The 19,868-nt window shown below is 41.6% G+C and overlaps 1 protein-coding gene across 1 annotated transcript in view; it reads right to left on the bottom strand.

Annotated features, from left to right (window-relative positions):
• The window catches only part of PLXNC1 (plexin C1), a 70,527-nt gene that overhangs the window by 9,894 nt on the left and 40,765 nt on the right, over positions 1-19,868 (bottom strand). Inside the window, exons 18-25 of the mRNA XM_066183381.1 lie at positions 17,238-17,279; positions 16,619-16,743; positions 15,877-16,075; positions 14,338-14,484; positions 6,743-6,920; positions 5,454-5,557; positions 1,135-1,189; positions 65-96 (exon numbers count right to left, since the gene is read on the bottom strand). Of these exons, the coding sequence (XP_066039478.1) occupies positions 65-96; positions 1,135-1,189; positions 5,454-5,557; positions 6,743-6,920; positions 14,338-14,484; positions 15,877-16,075; positions 16,619-16,743; positions 17,238-17,279 (882 nt within the window). The remainder of the gene's footprint in view (positions 1-64; positions 97-1,134; positions 1,190-5,453; positions 5,558-6,742; positions 6,921-14,337; positions 14,485-15,876; positions 16,076-16,618; positions 16,744-17,237; positions 17,280-19,868) is intronic.

Genomic DNA, 19,868 nt, shown 5'->3' with positions numbered 1-19,868 from the left:
TACACAGATCCAAATACAGCTCAGTATTAAATCTACCACTTAGCAGTGTAATGATTCAACTCACCAAATGACAGTGTTCATCTGAGTAGTCCACATCTAAACAACAAAGGCAGAAAGCAAAGAGCCATTAATGAAACACACAGCCGCAAGCTTGTGAGTTCTGCTGGGCCTGGGCCGTGCAGCAGGGTGCACCCAGGATGACAAGCAAGCACAGTCAGTGTCATCCTTTCTTGCCAGCAGTGTGGGGGAACCCTCTGAGAAATGCACAGACCCTGTGCACCTCCCTAGTGCCGACCACTTGGACCACTAAGCTACTGTCTTACTCATCTATAGGCCTCCTATCTGCTGCTGGGGTAAGCTGGCAGCAATCACAGCTCCTCTGAAAGGAGGACAAGACGAGATGATTGCAGTGGTTTAAGTCTCTAAGAGTGCTGAGTGCAAGTGGGCTGAGGTCAGGCTTGAACACAACGGCTGGGAACAGACAACCTCCGTTTTGCTGAGCGAGAGGCCACCCCAGTGAGATGCATATGTCTCTCCTAACTTTGATTATAAGGAAACACATGTTAGGAGTGTGTTTCTTCATAGGGGCTACAGAAAGGTCTCCCCCTATCAACAAGCTGGGTGGGAGCAACCTGCATCACAGAGCTAGGTGAGATGAACTGGCCCCCTGTAAGCACTCTTTACCTCCTGACATGCTGTTGAGACAGCCAAGTCAAAGCTTTCAGAGAAACACAGCCAAGAGAACAAGGAAAATTACCAAACAGTGGGGTTTTTATCATTCACGTCTCTGGACAGTGCAGCACTATGTCTGTGATGCAGAGTCCTGGGCACCAGGGAGATGAAGGCATATTCCCTCTCTTTGTCACCTGGGATTCCCTGTCCTGCTTTCCTACCTATGAGCCTGTATCTCTAAGCAATCATTTGCTGAGGACTGTGAGCTCTTCTGTCGTTCTTTCCTCCTTTTAGGCCCACTGGGCCTGCCAGAGGCCCAGAGCCAGGGCTCTTCATTTGGCTCAACTATATCAAAGTACCAATTTCTCCAAACTCCTATTGACCAAGATACAACCTGTCACATTCTCTGCATTCCCAACCATTCTGCAAAGAAGTTTAGATAGGTTGCAGTCCCTTTGTTACCTGATCGGGTATTTGCCTTCTTTTTGAAGACTTTAATGGTTGCTCCATTTGAAATCTGAAAGAAAAAAACCCAAACATATCATCCTGAAACAAAATTCACAAAAGCCTCAGTTTCACTTCCTCTGTCCCTCAGCCTGTGGCAGCACAGGACAGCCCAGCCCACTTTGTTCTCACCACAGTGTGCATGGCCTTCAGCAGGCAGCCAGGGCTGGGCTTTCAGGCACGGGCAGTAGCTGAACTTTGTCAGCATTACCCAGCCAGGTGGGAAGGCACCTATTCCAGTGCACCAGCCTTGAAGACCTTTCTCTTCCTTCAATTTTTCTGGTTCAGCCCATATGTGGACATTTTCATTTTCATGTACTGCTCTGTGCTGTTTCTTGCATCCATTTTTCTACAGATTGCTCAGGTTAAATTCTCTGCATCCAGTGCAATCGGATCTTATGGGAAGGTGAGGCAGAGAGGCGCACACAAAGGTGAATTCTCTTCCGGTCCCCTTTCTTTCAGCTCAGTCTGTTCTACCCATATCCTGTGGAGGGGCCATTTTGAGGGTTTAGCCTGGTGCTCCCAAGAACTATTTTCAAACTGAGCAAAATATTTATACACTGTAAGATCAAGATCCGTATCTTACCATCCCGGGATTTCTAGGAAAAATCTACCTCCTCCTTCCCTGAATTTATAGTGTTGCCAGGATGTTACACATTATCTTTAAAACAAACTGGCAAGCCATGCTTTTATTGTCAAAGAGTAACTAAAAAATGGCTCCCACTGAGAACTACACCACTGCTTCTGCTATCAAATGTTGAGTCTTGCCAAGTGCTAGTGTACTTGCCTCTATAATTACAAAAACAACCGGCCAGTTCTAGGAAGGGATCTCTGCCAAAATAATTTAAGTGTTTTTTAAACCTTGGCAGCCAGCCTGGTGTGAGAAACCAGTTTAAACATAAAGATACTCTATCAAAAGCTGTGTCTTGTGCCAAAAAAATCTGCACTTACATTTGCTCCTGGAAAGTAAATGCAATCTATTTTATGATTTTTTTGCAGAGATTCCATCTATCATACAGACTTTCAGAACTATTTTAGATAGCACAGAACACTTGAAAACCACACTACAAATAGGAATATGCTCTAAGGCTAGCTTGTGAGGGGATTCAAACACCCAGACAGTCCTCCTACTTGGCCCTGAAGACAGATAAACAGGATCAGTGCTACCCAGCAGCTTGCCCCTTCCTGGAGCAATGTGGGCAACATGCTGCCTCCATTCCCTCCCCAAGAAGTAGGAGGGTAGCTCTGTGTTGACTTCTGTCCTGAGGGAGATGGGCAGAGCTCAGAGGGAGAACTGTGCTTCCCTCCAGAATCAGAGGCATTGCTGCAGAGCAGCCATGACCAAAGCCCGCACTCTAGGTTTTATTTTTGGGACAATTTATGCTTTTAGCAGCAAGTAGGCTATGCTTCCCCTTCTACATCATTATTGCAGCAGCCACACTTGCTGTTATTTTGTGTGTGACCCAATTAAAAAAATACATACCAAAACCAAAACCATTTTAAAAAAATCCCTTCTTTTTGTATTTTGCTGTCTAAATAATTTTTTGTGGTCGGCTGCTCCCATGGACACCTCAAAATATCTCTGCTTTGTCACGTGCATTTTTAAGGGGGACAAACAGGGAGAAGAGAGATCTCTTCCAATCCAGACAACATGGTATCCATCTACTTTGTGAAACAGAACACATGGCAGTGTGGCTCTATGCCTCTTGTTCCCCAGGCCTCCTGTCCTCCCTGTAATCCAGTCCTTGCCAGTGAGCACCCAGGATCACATTCAGTTTTGCTCTATGGGGCTCTCTCTCCCTGTGCCTGGAATGTGTGATACTCAGCCCTGCCTGCTCCTGGAACGTGCGATACTCCTATCAGCTGAGAAACTAGAGATCTGTGACTGGGCAGCAGATCTGAAAGTGACTGTCTATCTCTCTTCTTGTGTGGGGAATAGGATGTCAAGATAATTAGCAACTTTCTTGTCACGGCTTATGGTTATTCTCATGGAACTGATAGTACAGACCTCATAAATAAACATACCGATAAACCTCCTAGGAGCCAAAAAATTAGAGCAAAAGTAGCACACAGGCCAGAGGCATAAGAAAGTCTAACAGTATAGTGGGGTTTTTTCTCTTCACAAACACTACACAGAAATGCAAATGTACCGTTCTTGCATATTTTAAAAATCAGCGTAGAAACTAAGTCTACTTTTTCAAGATCAATTGGCGACTCTGGGACCTTCACAACACAACCCTCATGCTCCAGTGTCTTAAAAAGATTTGATGGTACTTCCCAATTTCAAACATCTGGTTACTTTCTAGCATTTAAGGTTGGCAAACAAAAAGAAAAATTCAGGCTTGCCACAAAACTTGAGGCATTGTTGAAATATAAGTTAGAATTCCTCAGGCAATGTTACTGCCCTCATAGAGTGTATGCAACATTCCTTTTTCTTGCTTTCTAGACACTCCTACTTTTTTTTTTTTTTTTTTTTTTTTTTTTTTTTTTTTTTTGCATCAATATGCATACAAGAAAATAAACTAGATATGCTAATGGCTAATATTTGCCAGTAAGCCACTGCCTAAAATGCCACTGAGCTTTTGCCTAAAATGTACATTATTTTGTCAGTGCCAGAAAATGTGAACTAAAATACTGAAGAGACATGCAGTACAATTTCCATAAGGCAGCTGCTAAGCTATAATTAGTGTAGTTACAGCTTTGCAAAAACAACTGAGCCTCCTACCTAACTTGCATCTGCAAGAAACCCTTGCCTGCAGAAACCCCAGACAGAACAAGGGCTGGGACAAAGATACTCAGGGATGACAGAGACCAATGGAGCACTTATTTGCCATGATGTCTGACACCCATGTGCCACAGCATGCCATGAGCTCCAGAGGTGCAAAAGGCTGCTGGGAAAAGCAGGGAGCACCTGCAATAGCTGCCTGTGGTAAAGAGGGGAGGTACTGCTGCATTAGGCAGAAGTTCAAACACCTAATCTAATTCACATCTACGCTGACCTTTGCTCCACAGGCTCAAACTGCAACACTACAATGTCCGAATTTGTACAAAATCTCTGCAAGTGGAGTGGAGGAAGTCACACGTTCATCTACACACAAGATTCAAGACAGGCACAGGAAAAGCCACTGGATGGGGGCTGAGGACATCTGGGTTCACTGCTAACCCCTGTGAGGTAAGGAGAGCAACAAATGCCTATAGAAATCTGTAAAGTGATGCCAGATGAGCTTGCTTCAGATCTAAGCAGCCTTGTCCTCTGCCCAGGATACAAAGTCCTGCTAGGAATCCTTGTTTCTCTATGGATGGCTCAGTATTTACTCATGCAGACAGCAACATGTTCCATGTTGGCTCAGGTTCCTCAGCCCCATAATGTGCTGCACAGCACAGACCTACGGCAGCAAAACTTCTAAATAAATAAAAATTTATGAACATGCTAAGAGCCAGACTTTCAAAGATCTGTAAAAGTCCTCAGCATGATAATGTCCATTTCCAAAACCCATCTATAAGCATCACATGTGAACTTCCATATCACCTGAGGCCAGTCACCTGTTACACATTTTCCTCCAACATCTCACTTTCTATTTTGACTAGTGTCACTGAAAACTCCCTAGAGAAGTAATGCTGCTTGCTATGCTTTCACAGTGTGCTACACCCAGGAGAGCTCTGCCACCAGTTGGAGTTTTGAATGTTGTTGCAATGATGGACAGATTATTGCAGTATTGCAAACTACTGCTTTACAGGTGCAACTGGAAGCAGAGGGGAAGACTTATGGTACAAGTGGCAACAGCAGATGGAAGCAGAAACAGACAGAGAAAAAGGCAAGGAGACTGACACAGGATGTATCAAGAAAAGAGGGAGAAAAGCCATGAATCCTTTTTGTTCTGACTCACAATGAGATTTCAGAAGTATCAATATTGCCTGTTCAGATAATCAAAGTATGAGGTGGGATAAAGTAAACAGTTGCTCATGGTGCAACAAAAACTCAAAAGCAGACTCAAAAAGACCCAAGGCAATGTTCACAGCTGGAAATCAGATTCTGTTTTAAATGAAATGCTTGACAGAAGTAACAGTTTACATGGTATGTTTGAACCAAGCAACCCTGCGACAAGGAAACCTCTGAGAAGTAACAGAAAACATGACTCATTGGCAAGAATGTTATGTGCCACACAATTCTTTCCTTCTGTTGGTGATGCTCAGCTATGACTTCAAGCTGTGCAGATCACACTTGAGAGCTGTGGAGAAACATCTTCTCGACTCATTGGTCTGGCTTCTGCGCTTACCTCGTAATGACCGATGGTATTTAGCTTCCTTATCCCATCCTCCATCACCTCTGAGGAACCATCAATATCTAACAATTCTCTTTGCTGCTCCTCAGACACAAGTTCTGCAGTATGACAGCAACAGAAAACAATTACACCCCAATGGCATTCTCACTGTACAGATATTTGTGAAGAAAAACAACACCTAACTGGTTTTGGACCAGTGACTCCCAGCTGAGCTGCTTCTCTCTATCCTTGTGCTAGGTCACATGAAAGTGGTTTTGCACTCCCACACTTCCGATTCCCTTTCTGGGGTGACAGCTTGGGTGACTTCCCTTTCAGCAGGTTTTGGTGCTTCTCTTTGTGTTGGTCAAGGCAGAGTTTTTGGAGGTGCTTTCACCTAATCACTATTTTGCTGCACAAGTGTGCCGTGCTGTTAAGCTTACACTGGGACTAGAAGAAAGGTTCCACAGGCCACTTCTAAGATATCACTAAAATGAGCTGTACAAGACTGACACAGTACTTGTGAAGGGTGGTTAGGCACTTGTAAAGGATATGGACATCAAGACATCAGATATGAAAGCAAATTGTGAGCACTTGCCAACACAGAGTGAGAAGGTGAGGAAGTATTGACATCTTAGGGAGCAAGTCCAGGAGGAGACAAATGCCAACAATATAAAGTTTGTTAGGTTTCCCACTAGGGTACATGGGAAGTGGTATGGTAGTGGTAGCTACAGATTTTGGACTCTTGAAAACACAACGAAGAAAGGTTTGACTCATCTACTGGAACAGCCTTATTTACATCTGTAGATATTGTAGGTGACTTTGTGAGTCACAGACGAACTACTATATAAACCTAATCTGACTATAAATAAGATTTATTGCCTGATCAAGGGCAATGTAGGCCTGTAGGAAGGAAGGAAGGGACGTAGGAGGAATAGTAGATAGGGACTAAAATACTTAAAATATGATAATCCACTGACAAAATGTAACAACTGGCTGTACTTAGGTGGACGGGCCAGCCACCTTACTTACCCCAGAAAAGGAATAGAGAAATTATATATGCATAATAAATAACATCTGTTTGTTAATTGCAATGCTGAAGTCCTTGCAGAAGTGAAGTACATATAGCTCCAGAATTCTAACTGGTAACATAAATGATCGAGTTTTTGCCTCAAAATTCCTCATAAAAGCTACGTTCTGCATTAACTCTGAAAAGAATCAAAGCCAAAGGTAGGCATTCCTAGTAAGAAAACTCCACAAGAGACCAGTAAACTCCATGAAAACACAACAGAGTGACATTCTCTTACCAAGACCAATTTCATCCAGCTGAAGACCGTAGAGAAAGCCATTCTTATTAAAGAAAGCCTGAAGACTCTTCTCCTTGGCTTGGCCTATGGTGTCACAGTCGAGAACATTAACTTGAATAGTTTGACAGGCATCTCCACTCTCGTTTTCTGGGATTTTTTCAAAGATTATGTTCACCGTCTGGGGAAAGAAACACATGTTATTCTGACTTACAGGGAACATCTGGCATAGGAAACCTACAAACTCCTGACAGATTTTCAGCACACGAGAGCTTTTCAGCGTATTTATTATTAAAGCTGTTTCAAATAAAGATTATTTGAAGGAATTACACAAAGAAGCATTTAGAATTCTTCTGGTTCAAAAATTGAAAAATAGATATTTATATATCTATAGCTATATATTTCCACGAGTGTATTTTGTCTTCTGCTTTTGTGCAAATTCATTTCAGTAAATTAACAAAAACCAACAAGAGACAAGGAAGAATTACAATGCATGTTCTAGGAAACGCAGACCTTTTATGTAAAATGAATGCCTTAACAGCAAAACTGTAAGAGAAGAGATCTGATAAGGTTGCTGAGTAAGTAGTCACGGTAAGCATGATTGATTCTGAGTGGATAGAAAGCAGTGTTAAAATGCATATTTACACCAGCAGATTATGCTGAGTGCCTTATATCACAGAGAAAATACACCTCCCCTGGAGGTGTCAGCATCTGTCTGCGTACAGCTGTCTCTGGAGGCAGCGCAGACAGGCTGCCAGAGAAGCAGTGAAAAGAGAGAGCATGTTGCAGCAGATAGAATCCAAAGTGGTACAGATCTGCACAGAAAAGTGCATTGTGTTCTATTAGTTGTTATTCCAGGTCAAACACCCATGTCTGGTTACAGCAACCCTGCCCTTTAGCTCACAGCTACTCTTGGCTGGGACACAACTCCTCTGCTAGGCTGCACATGAGCTGAGTAGGGGCTGGAGGATGGTGTCAGTGACACTGAGCAACCATCTCCAGGGACTGGGTTTTTTTGTCAGGCCGTATTTCTGATCAGGTCAGGCAGATTAACTGCTACAGGGCAGGAAATAAGGGATGAGCACAGAATTGCTAGGGCCAAGCAATAACATCAAAGACTTCCAGTGCCACAGCCTGCTCTGTGCAGTGAAATCACTGTTCAGATACATGGATGCAGATGTTCTGCTGGAGATGTCTTGGGACAGAATTAAAAAAATTGTTTTAGGCGCTAGCACTTGACTGTAAGTGGCATAAGAAAATAAATGTACTCAAACCATTCTGGCTGCTGAACAATTCTGGTATAACATTTAACTTCTGACTGAAATGAGAGGGCTGCAGGTGTGACTGTGAAGGAGCTTTAAAACAGGAAGCAAGTAAACAATTTTTTTTCTCTGCTGTCATGTGAAGGAAAAAACTCTCCAGGTTGTTGCAGGGACAACTTCTCTATCTTCTTAGAAAAATGGGTAGTTATTAATAGTTGTAGAACAGTATTTTCTGCTTATTACCGAGCAAGAGTGGAAATTACAACATGTTGCTGGTGAAAAAAAGTAGTCCAACGCAACAAATAAACTTTACTGTCTCTACAGAAGCAAAGGGAGTATTAAAAACAGGGTTGCAAAATTATGAAGATCATGATTTAATACAGACTAGGATGTAACTGAAGTAACAATAGGAACAACTGCTGTTGGAACAAGTGAAGGAACAACTTAATCAGGACACAGAGATGTTAAATTGTGAGGAAAATGAGTCTGTGGAAAGGACAGACGGAACGAGAGACAAGGATATATGGGAACTGCAGAAGGAGAAGCAGACTGGACACCACGCCTCAGGTTGGGATTTCATGCAGAAAATTAGTAAAAAATATATTGGCACAGCAACGAGGGAGTCATGCTTGGTTAGGCCACAGACCAACTGAACAGACAGCAGTCCTGTCCTTGACTCTGACTGCCCTGAGGTCATGGTCTTGTAGGATTAAAATGTGGACAGGGATTAACCATATTTTGTCCTTGGAAAAGTAATTTTAATCAGTCTTTGCCCTTTCTAGTCTCTGAACTGATCTTTCTGAGGTAGCTCCTTGCACTTTAACTGATGTTGATTTGGCTTTACACCCCTGGAAGCATTCCTTCCTTCAGATGATCCTTTCCTTCTAACATTATTCCTACACTGCAATATTCATGTTCCTGCTCCTGCTTCATTTTCTACTCCTTTCAGACCATTAAGAGGAACTGTCTATTTCTCTTCCTCCTTTCCTTTTCAGCACATACTCTCACACAGGCTGCACAGGAATGTGCAGCCTCTTCAGTCATTAGCACATGAGAGGCTTCCCATTCCTGCTCCACACTGTAGGATGACAGGACTGTAAAAAGAGAGTAGTCATCCTTCATGTAGGTGGAATACAAGCCATGTATGGACTCCTTAAGTGAAAGCATCCACAGTGTGAGGATAATAGGAAAGTTTTATAACTCAAAGAAGTGGTCAGATGGAAAGGAATATTTAAACACATAAAAGTCTCTAAGCCATGAGCACCAGATGGTTTTGCTGATATGATTTCCTGCAGAAGTTAATTTTAAGTGATGAAGCAATTGATGGGGAGCTAGGAAGGCCAATTATTTCTAAATTGTCCCTCTGCAGCTGAAGTTTTCATAAATCAGATTCAACCTGTCTGACTGCACAACTCCTGGCTTTAGAAACCATTAATCAGAAGCTGACAGTCACAATCTCTATTTTAGACACATAGTGTAGAAATAGAAAAAGAAACAGAATTTATTGTAAAATTATGAAAGCCCTTTTATGATCAGCTCTGGAGGTCAGAAAATATATGAGAAATCACAGGAGGACATGTGAAAATCACCAGATAATATCATCAAGCCTTTTTCTATGCTCTCTCACTTTGCAGAGGAAACAAAAATACTACTAACTTAGGGAAAGATTCAGGAGCAAAATTATAGGACCTGGTTCAAGCTAATAATATCTAGAGATGAGACTTCATGCACTAGAAATTATGACAGCAAGACAAAGTCACAGTACTCTTCAGAAAAGCTTTAGCATGGGTTGCAAGAATTTTTAAAGGCTACATAAGGAGAAGGTGGCACCTGCAACTACTTGTACAGGAACTAGCTTGGAACCTAGTTACAAGACAGGAACAAACTTAAAAAAAATGTCTTTTCACCCATGCAGTCACAGAAATAATGACATTTGAAGACAGTGTTTGCAGATGGCTTTTCAGATTTGTAGTTTCCTTGAAAATGAAATTCACACAATGAATTATTTAGCAGAGCTATTAATAACCATAGCAGATAATAAATGAGATGTGGTTTAATAAAGCAATGCAATAATATCATATTTTCTTAGAAATAAAGAACAATATTCTGGGCTATTCAAGGACTCTTATTCATTACCCTACGCATCAGCTATGCATCTGAACAAATCATATTTCCATTTATCAGACAGATGGAAAAAACCCAAAAAATCCCCTTCTGATCGGTGAAAGTTAGGCAATTTATGTAAAGAGTCAGTACCAGGATGTAACACATTACAAAACTGCCTGAAAACTACTCCAGTCTCCCAGACTATGAAATACAATCAACAGGAAAAATTAGATTGATTGCAAGATCCTTCTGCACCAGCCAGAACAGTCACCTGTGAGGAGGTTATAGAACAATTACAGAAGAGTTAGCCAATTGGCACAGAAAATAGTGCGGGAGTTAAATTTAGGCTAGATGGGCACTACACAAAGGATGGGTTGTACTGTTAATGCTGCAGTATATGACACTCAATCTGTCTCTAATCCAGAGGCCTCTCCTGCAGCCAACATCTGCACTGCTCACTTTGTAGTGAGGGTTGCTGTGTTCTTTTCTGCTGACAAAAATCCCCATATGTCACATGCTTTTAATAGCTTCCTTATCTCTCACAAAGTGTGACTAATAATATCACAACAATGATGTCTTATTAGGAAATTGGTTTCCTTGTCTCTGCTTTATTCCCTTACAGCCCACCCACTTTTTTTTAACACCCCTCTTTTAACTCATAAAGCGGTTGAACACTTGAACCAACCTTCCACTATGTGGCTTTGCTTCACTTTTAATTAAAGGCAGTTGGCTGAACAGGTGAATTAGATCATTTCTTCCAAACTAAAAATGTAAACACATTTCAGCAAAGCATTCAACAGCCCAAATGCCTTTTTAAAATAAGCAGTGACTACTCCAAGGAATGCCGGAGCACCAAGTCCGCCACAAGAAGTCTCCCCGGTTTCCCACAGGAGATACACCACTGAGAACATCTCCCATTCCAGGCTGGCATTTTGTATTCAAAATCAAACTCTTCAGTGAAATGCTAACACTCAGCTGTGGAGTGCACTTCTTCATCAGTCATTGAGCAAATTATCTGCCGAGGGGTGCAGCTGCTTGTCTGCCTGTGAGAAAGCAGGCTTGCTTCCTCAGCCTGAGAAAAGGATCCATGACACATCCAAGTCTCTTTCAAGGCAGCTTTATTTCTCAGTACTCAAATATAAGCACCGCATTAAAGAACACAGCTTCTCAGCCCATACTCGACCAATGCTTTTAGAAGCATCTTTCCTTCAACTCCTCCACTTGAGTATGTACTTCAGCAGCCTATCTCTGTACAATGCCTCACCCTTTCTAGCAGAGAGGGTTAACAGTAGGGCAGTGGGTGATCCAAGGTCAGTGGCCTTTTTAAAAAGGCATGGGGCCCTGCCAGGGAACAGCTCTAATGTAATTCAAACACTACATGTTTCTAGGTTCTCTTTTTTTCCTGGTTACAAATGGTCTGAATTTTAAAAAACCTCCCCTGATCTGTGGAGCTCACCCTGATTTTTAGGGGTCTGTCCGTATCCTGCTTTTACTGGTTTGGAACTCAACTCCCAATCCTGAAAGAAGAGATTCTCATGCAGAGCACCTACACTCTTGTTTGTACCCTGTTACTGATTTGAGAATTGAACTCCCTACCAGATGTATCCCTGTATCTTCAAGTGCCTACACAGCTTAAAAAAATCTGGACACCAAATGTCTGCAGCTTTGCTTCACCATCTCTGTATCACCCTCTTTCTGGCTGTATTTTTATGCTTTGCTCTGGAGAGGTAGATTTTAATGTACTGCTATTGTAGGGCTGGGGAAAGGGGCAAACCAAAATACAAACAAAATACTGCAAGACTCAGAATGTAACTGCACTGAGCAACAGTACAAATGCACTTGAAAACTCAGATCAGAATTTATTCCATTTAGAAAACAAAACCTGCAAACCTTTAGGCAGAAATGCTCGTCCACAGTAAGGAGGAAACACTTGATTCCCAGTCTGTAAGCTCATGTAAGGTCCTGCATGTCAATGCAGTGCATCGGAAGTGGTGTTAGTGAGAGAAGAAAACTGACTACTTTTTCTTTAGCCTCCTGTTAAATGCTATTTTTGAAGGGGAAATGTGCACAGCTGGCTTGCCTCCCCAGCCCAGAAAGCCTCACCACTCCACCTAAGTCTCTTTCATGGCACAGTTTTAGCTTCCAGCGTAAATCTCAGATAAACCACCAAACAAAACTGTTTCCCAGTCCAGCCAGAACTACAGTCCTTGAACTTAATCTCTGCAATTTTATTGCAGGATTCCTGTCTCCTTTTGTGATGGTTTTAAAGGGAACATTCAGCACTTCTCAGCTAAGCCCAAGGAATGCTGCATCTAAATGGCGAAAGCTGATCTATATTAACCCTACAGCTGTATCATTAACTCCTATTCAAAAGCAGGAATACAAAGTACAAAGGCAGGAAACAAGGTTCAAGAAGAGCTGTGGGCTCCCACTTCCTCATCCATCTGCTGACAGTGTTCCCCAGTGATAGCCAGTCCTTCAGACCACTTACCTTTTCTCCTCTTCACTGCAGTCTGACCACAAGGCCCTATCAGTGACTGCATTGAAGTAGCTCTAGAAAAAGTATTTAAGGTTCTTCAGCAATTTCAGAGTCATCTATCCCCCCCAAGGGGCTCTCAATTTGAATGTGTGCTATAAATAAGAGAAGTCAATTCATTCCACAGGACCAGATGTTTCTGTGCAGTCTACTAGTAACAGGCATATTGAGCTTGCTTGAAAATTGTTGCTCTGCATCACTACTGTGTTTTGCATCCTATGGATACATAGAGCAATATATTTAAATTTACTCTGGATCTCAAATACATGCCAGAATACAGCACACAAATAAGGAAACCAAAGATCTTGGATTATGGTTTTGATTTTTAGTCACAAACTTCCTTTCCAAATGCATACTCTGGTAACTTAGCTTGATGTACCTTCAAATGTAGCCTCTAACAACACCTTTGTAAGAATAAGATTTGCCTTTATCAGTTTGAAGCTTTCAACAGAAAATGACAATTTTCAGAAATGATTCATAGAAATGTTGCCATTTCAGCGAGTTTCCTATGTGGCCCAGTAAGGTAAGTCCAACCTTACTGATAAGTCTGCTGACCAGACAAATTTTCAAGAGTCATGTAGTCTACTCCAGTATATGGCATCTTAGCACCTCCAAGTTCTTGCTTCAAAGCAGAAGACAGGCAGACCTGGCAACTTCAGCCCTACCAGAAACTTAGCACATGGGCTCTGAAAAGGACTGAATCTCCTCCAAAGCCTCCAGCACTTGAACTGTCCTGGCCATGGCCATTGCTGCCTGCCAATTTCTGCTTCCAAGGTGTGAAGCCCACTATTCAGCAGCACTTCTCATACTCCTCATTATGTAAGGTAACTCTGACTGGAAACCAGGAGTTAAGAAGCAAGAAAGCTACAAATATGACTGGAAATACACATTTTAAAGTTCTCAGACCTAAAATCACTTGGAAATTCTGGAGCAGAAGAGTGCTCTGGTTATTCTGAAAACCCTTTTCAGACCCCCTACTCTAAAAATCACAATTTTTACATGCTCCTAAGTGCAATAATCCTGCTATCTCTTCTCATCTCAGTGTCACAATGACAATCAGTAAGCCAACTCCAGCTTTCAAAGATGTTTGGGTGCAATTGGAAAACAGGAAGGAGGTGCTTTGAGAAAGGCAAAAAATCTATGGTAAAGTTCAGAAGCTTAGCTAGACTTCCCAGATATATGTTTTTAATCAAGCAACTAAGTAAAATCCACCATGCTGTAATCTTGCTAATTTGAAGCTGATTTGGTGCTAATAATATGGAAACCCACAGCAAATCATTGCCTGAAGATTAGCCACAAGTAAACACAACAGAAAAATAAAACCTCTGCATTCCATTCGTTCATTCATTTGTAAAGTGTAGTTTAGTTTAAATTCTAAGCATGTTTATATTTTTGTAGTATGCTTTAAAAGAAGAAGGATCTTTTAATACCCTGAGACTTCATTAAACCTACTCTCTGGTGATTAATGCATGCTGTGAAGTGAGGAGTAAGTGCTATTTGTGAAATGTGTATCAGTGAAACACCAGCTAGGTAAACTCTTAGCATGTTTGGAAACTTTGTCAGCAATAACCATTTTACTATCTGGGTACTTAACCACTACCTTAGTGTCTTAAGAGCCTTATTTTAGCTTCTTAGAAACAGAGAAAGCATTACAGCTGTCCGTGCCTGGAGGGAGCACAAGCTGACAAACATACCACTGTTTTGAATTCAGACACTTGCCACAGCAGCCAGTCTTCGTTAAGGGTGTACAGAGCTTTGCAAGTTATTGCGTCAACAGGTCCTTTGTTTATCCTCTGATTGAGGGTTGTCACCAGCAAATAGAAAGGTTCACCAATTGTCTCCTAGGACAGGAAAAAAATGCAAGGCACATTTATTTTTGTAATCATTAAGTGAGCATGAATAAGTAGGAAAAAAAATCAAGTGTCACAAATGGTGTTATTTCCTTTTAAGTAACTCATTATCTTGCAATTAGAAAAGAAAATCCCTCCAAGCAGATTTATCTAGTTATTTGTTTAACCTCCATCTTTTGCTTTTCAGTGTGAAAGTCTCATGCAAATAGCAAGGGACATCTGGAGTGAGTGGCAAGATAGCTCACAGCCCCTTGCTGTGCACAAGCACACTACAGACAAGCTGCTCCTACTCCACCTGGCAGACACTTCCTAGTTCCAGCAAAGAGTGGGCGGGGGGTGAGACATGCACATGTTCACATGCATACTTCAGCTACTTCTTCCATTTTCAGTCTTGAGAAAACAAGCTAAGAACTAGTTTCTTTTTCAATTGGTGTCTCCCCCTTTTTGTCTCTGAAAAATGTCTTGGGAGCAAGCTGGTAGGACTTACCCTGGTGTATCAGCAAAAGAAGGAATGAAACTCGGGCTTTGCCCTCCTGCCTAAACCCCAGGGCTCAGGAAAGCAGAGAAAGGAAGGATGTATCTCTATTTGCACGTGACACCATTCCTGCAGCCCAGCTAAGGCATCTCACTAGCACAGCTCTGTAAAAATGTCTGGTGTATTGAGAACATATTTGTGACAGCTCCTTGGCACTCTCCTTGGTTCCAGGAAACTGCTGTGAGTTGCCGAGCCTCAAACAGTTCTGCTGCTGTATTAATGCAAGCACTGATGAGAGTGATACCAACAGTGTGATAGCATCACGTTGATAAGAGAGACAGGAAGAGTAACCAAGCACTGAAACTAAGAGCGAAGTGCTATCAAGTTACTAAAATAAACAAACATTAAAATGAAACTAAAAGCTTGTTTTGTTTTCATTTGAAGTAATTTAGGTCTTGAAATCTGCAATACTGCTTGGAGGTTGAAAAGTTTGGAAAGAAGTTTAGTTTTCCAAAGGACGGTTTTCCTTAAATCTCTATTTCTTGGTAGCTTTCCAACAATTTGCATAGATGGGTGCAACTGCATTTTAACAGGCATATCAGTCTTTTAATATGATCACAATACATCTCATGGCCTGAAATGTCTGGCATGAGAAAAGGATATGCTGGAATTATAAAGTTACCCAAATCTTGGCCAAAATCATGACACAGTCATTGTTTGGAGATGTGTTCTTTTCCTGCATTCCACTCACGACAGCCAGCTAACTCACCTAAACTAGAAGAGCACACACTCATAACGTTAAATGCTAGATTGAATGCTTTAAATTGATCCCTCTAACAGGTCCTACAGAAAAAATCAATTAAAGAAATTCTCTGCATATCTTATGTAGTGAAAAGATGTACACGTACCCGGAGAAATCCAGAAAGGCAGACAGACATCCAGTTTGTCAGCAATTTTTCTACCACAGATTCAGTTCGTCTGAGCAGGAGCTTAGGCTGTACATTGCTCGATTGCTCCATCAAGTCCCTTGTCAATACTTCCAAAATATGGGTGAGATAAACTAGCTTAGTTTGTAATGCAATAGTCAAGAAGGATGCAAACAAGCACCTGTGGGGGGTAAAAAAAGAATACTATAATTCTGGCATTTCTCTTCCCAGTCATCTTTAATAAATGAAACACACTTCAGTGCAGCTCATATCCTGAATTCTCCCTCCTCAGGCACATAAACTGTCCACTGTTCTCTACAAAAAATATAAAAAATGCAAGTCCATCTGCTCTTGTGATTATTTTTTAAACACAGAATGTGTGTCTCTAAATTTAATTTTGCAGAACAACACCTGCTTCAGTGACAGAACTTTTCTAAACTGCAGAACTGTTGATCTAACTGCAGGAAGTGTTTACAGTTTTGAACTGAGCTTTCCTGCTCCTTTGCCTCTTTGTTTATATGTACAAACATTCCAATTTCTCTTTAATTACTTGTTTTAATGGCAATGTTTTTTCTTCCTCAGTGTGTGCAGATGGAGAAGGAAAAATGCTCCAGAGTACTGCAAGCTTGTTTTGCAAGTAGAAAATATATTTGTGTGCTACAACCCACGTTGTTTTTTCTGCTAATTCTTTTTCTTGAAGACGATAAGCATAATCATACTATACCTGTCTTTCACAGAGAAATTTTTCTGCTTTTCAAGGGTGTGAATGAGAGTAACAAGAAAGTTCTTGTTACAAATTAAAGCATGCAACATGTTGAAGCTTTCATCCTTGCTCGTTTGGTCTCTGCTCTGGAATAGTTAAACAAAAATCAGCAAACTGTAGTTTGGGTATGATGGATTCTTAATGCTCAGAAAAAAATGGAAAGAAACATATGGGATAAGATCCTGCGCTCAATCAAATCAGTGGGAATTTTGCATTTCTTTAAGGGCATTTATTTATTTATACCAAAAATGCATTTGTGTTTGTGTACAACACAGAATATACACGTGCAGAGCATACATTTTCTGCCCTACACACAAAGCAATGCCAGTAGTTAAGTTTGCCCATCATTTCCCATGATGAGATTCTGTTTTATTTAAGTAAGTCAGATACACATTGGAAAACAGCATCTTACACTTCAAATTCCTTTTACATATAAAGCCATGTAACCCTCCTCATGGAGAAAAGGGAACATACTGAAAATGCAAGCTGATATGTTCTAGGACAACACTGAGAGAAGGGATACAATCACTCCCCCCCCAAAAAAAAATTAATTAAGGCATGTAACACTATATCAGCTTACCTGTGGCATTTCTTCACTGAAGATGGATGCAAAGCCTCCTGACTAAAACACAAGGGGATATTTATAATTCATAAGTACACCAAAAGTTTCTAACACATGTACGCTTAATGTGCCAAGCATGTTCCTGATACCACTTGAAATAAAACAACGGAAATGCCGACTTCTAGAGCAGATACAATATAAAAACTCTACACAGTAACTTCTGCAAAGGTGCTGCCAAAGCTCACTCGGAAGTGAACTCTCAACAAATGACCTGGTATCATCTTCAGTGTGCTGCTGTGTGTGTTACTCGATGCTGCTGAGCTGCACTAGCACAGCAGCCAACCAATGCTCCCCAGGAAGAGCTGTGTGTCACTGTCATCTGCAAACGTGCTGGTGTGCAAGGGGTGCTGCAGGCTGCATCCTTCCTGGGTGGCAGTGATAGCCTTTGGTATACAGGGCTGCTGTTAATGAAGTGACACTTGAGCTCATCTGCTTCCACTCATTTCAAGGCACTCTATGAATATTCACTAATGAACTCTCCAGGAGGTCCATGCTGGCAGTCTCCACTGAGGCACAGGTGCCACCACACATCCAGTCCTAGCAAAAGCTCTCACACAAAAGGAAGCCCCAGTTCTCAAACACCTTGTCAATGCCCCTTGAGCAACTGATCTACACTATTTACTGTCATCTGCGTTATCTGTCATGCTGGCAGCCCCTAGTTTCCTTACAGAATCACAGAATGGTTTGGGTTATAAGGGACCTTAATGATCATCAAGTTCCAACCCCGCTGCCATGGGTAGGGTTACCTTCTAGTGGACCAGGCTACTTAAATCCCCATCCAGTCTAGCACTGAACATTTCCAGGGATGGGGCACCTACAACTACTTTGGACAACCTGTTCTGGAGTCTCATCACCTTCATCATAAGAAATTTCTTCCTTTTGTCCAATTTAAATTTTATCCTCTTTCAGTTTAAAACCATTAACTCTTGTCCTGTCACTACAGGCCTTGGTAAAAAGTCTGTCTTCTTTTTTGAAAGCTGAACAATCATGGCTGGCTCAGACATTCTTCATAGAAGAGGTGTTCCAACCTCCTGAGCATTTTCATCACCCTCCCCTGGACCTGCTCTAACAAGTCCATGTCCTTGTGCTGGGGAACTTCAGAGCTGGATGCAGTGCTCCAGGTGGGGTCTCACAGGGCAGAGGGAGAATCACCTCCCTCAGCCTGCTGGCCAGGCTTCTTTTTGATGCAGCCCAGGGTACGAATGACTTTGGGCTGTGAGCACACACTGGCATCTCACATTTAATTTTTCATCTACATAACTGATTGTTCAACCCTCCCTTTCCTCATTCCTCCTGTTGATTTCTACCCTGCCAAACTCTTCTTCCTCTTCCTCCACTGGCTATTCCCTTTTCTCCAGAGCTTCTTCAGCAGCCCTAATACCTACTACCAATAAAAGACACACGCACACGCACACACACACACGTGCAGAGTGAAAGAACCAGAACCGTGTTAAAGGTTAAAAATGTCTGTGAACAAGGAACAAGCATTGGAGCATTAAACCCAACAATCTGTGAAATTGAGGGAAAACAGAAATAATACAAATTTAACAACCAAAGCAAAAATCAGGCTTAGCATCAATAACATTTTAAGAATAGATAAAATATCCATTTAACACCTACATGCATTGAAAGCTATTACACCAGATTAAATATAGAAAACTGAAACAGTGGGAAGCAAGACTCCCAAAACAAAGACGGGGTCCATAACTCTTAATTTTAGGTATCGGAGTCCCTCTCCAAGCAACTTGTCCCATCCTAAGGGAGATGCCTCAGACAAATGGGATGAATTGCTTTCTTGAGCTGTCCATCTCTGCACTGACTACAGAAGATGCTCAGTGAACAGCTTAAATTTCCATGCTTAAACAGCCTAGATTAGATGAGACAAAGCCCATCAATCACACTGGAAGGCACAAAGAGTGCAGTATGGACATCATTCAAATACATGTGGTTACTGAAGGAAGTGGTGGTTTGTCACTTTGACCCTTCTGTCAACCCTTCTGACACAATCAGTTGCAATATATACCCTACTGGCTTTTCTCTTCATCTATAATATTTGTTCAATTGAGCACTGCTTTTCTGCCACATTCACACAGCACAAGGCATGTTTGGATACTCCTGCAATGTAAACAATAAGTACTTAGCAGAAAAAATTGGTATACAACCATGTGAAGTCACTTGCCTGACACCGCATGTTTGTAGAAAGCTAACAGTAGCAAGTGTACCTTCGTGGGATACCTATTTCAAACTGAGACAAAATCCAACTCAAATAATGTCCAGGATGAGCAGTGGCCTGAGACTCACCAAGGCAAAACAGGAGCCCTTCCCACTTTTACTTCACAGAATGCAGCAGAGTGGCAAACTTTATGCCTTTTTATCTTAACTTTATATTTGCATAGAGCACAGCATTTCCACTGAGTCAGCTTCTACAGACTGCTACTGTTTTGACACAGGAAAGTATAGGAAAAGGTATATTCTTAAGAATAAAACTGCAATTTTAATGCTAATATGCCTGGCAACCCAACAAACAGAAAGGAAATAGATGCAAGAAGTAAAGCTTCCTTTCCACTTTCTTCAAACCACCTGGTGACC

Source organism: Chamaea fasciata, unplaced genomic scaffold (assembly GCF_029207755.1).
Source record: "Chamaea fasciata isolate MVZ Bird 193981 ecotype frontalis unplaced genomic scaffold, bChaFas1.0.hap1 SCAF_5, whole genome shotgun sequence".
NCBI classification, from domain to species: Eukaryota; Metazoa; Chordata; class Aves; order Passeriformes; family Sylviidae; genus Chamaea; species Chamaea fasciata.
Note: the sequence above shows the minus strand (reverse complement) of the source record. Positions and strands in the feature narration are given on the sequence as shown.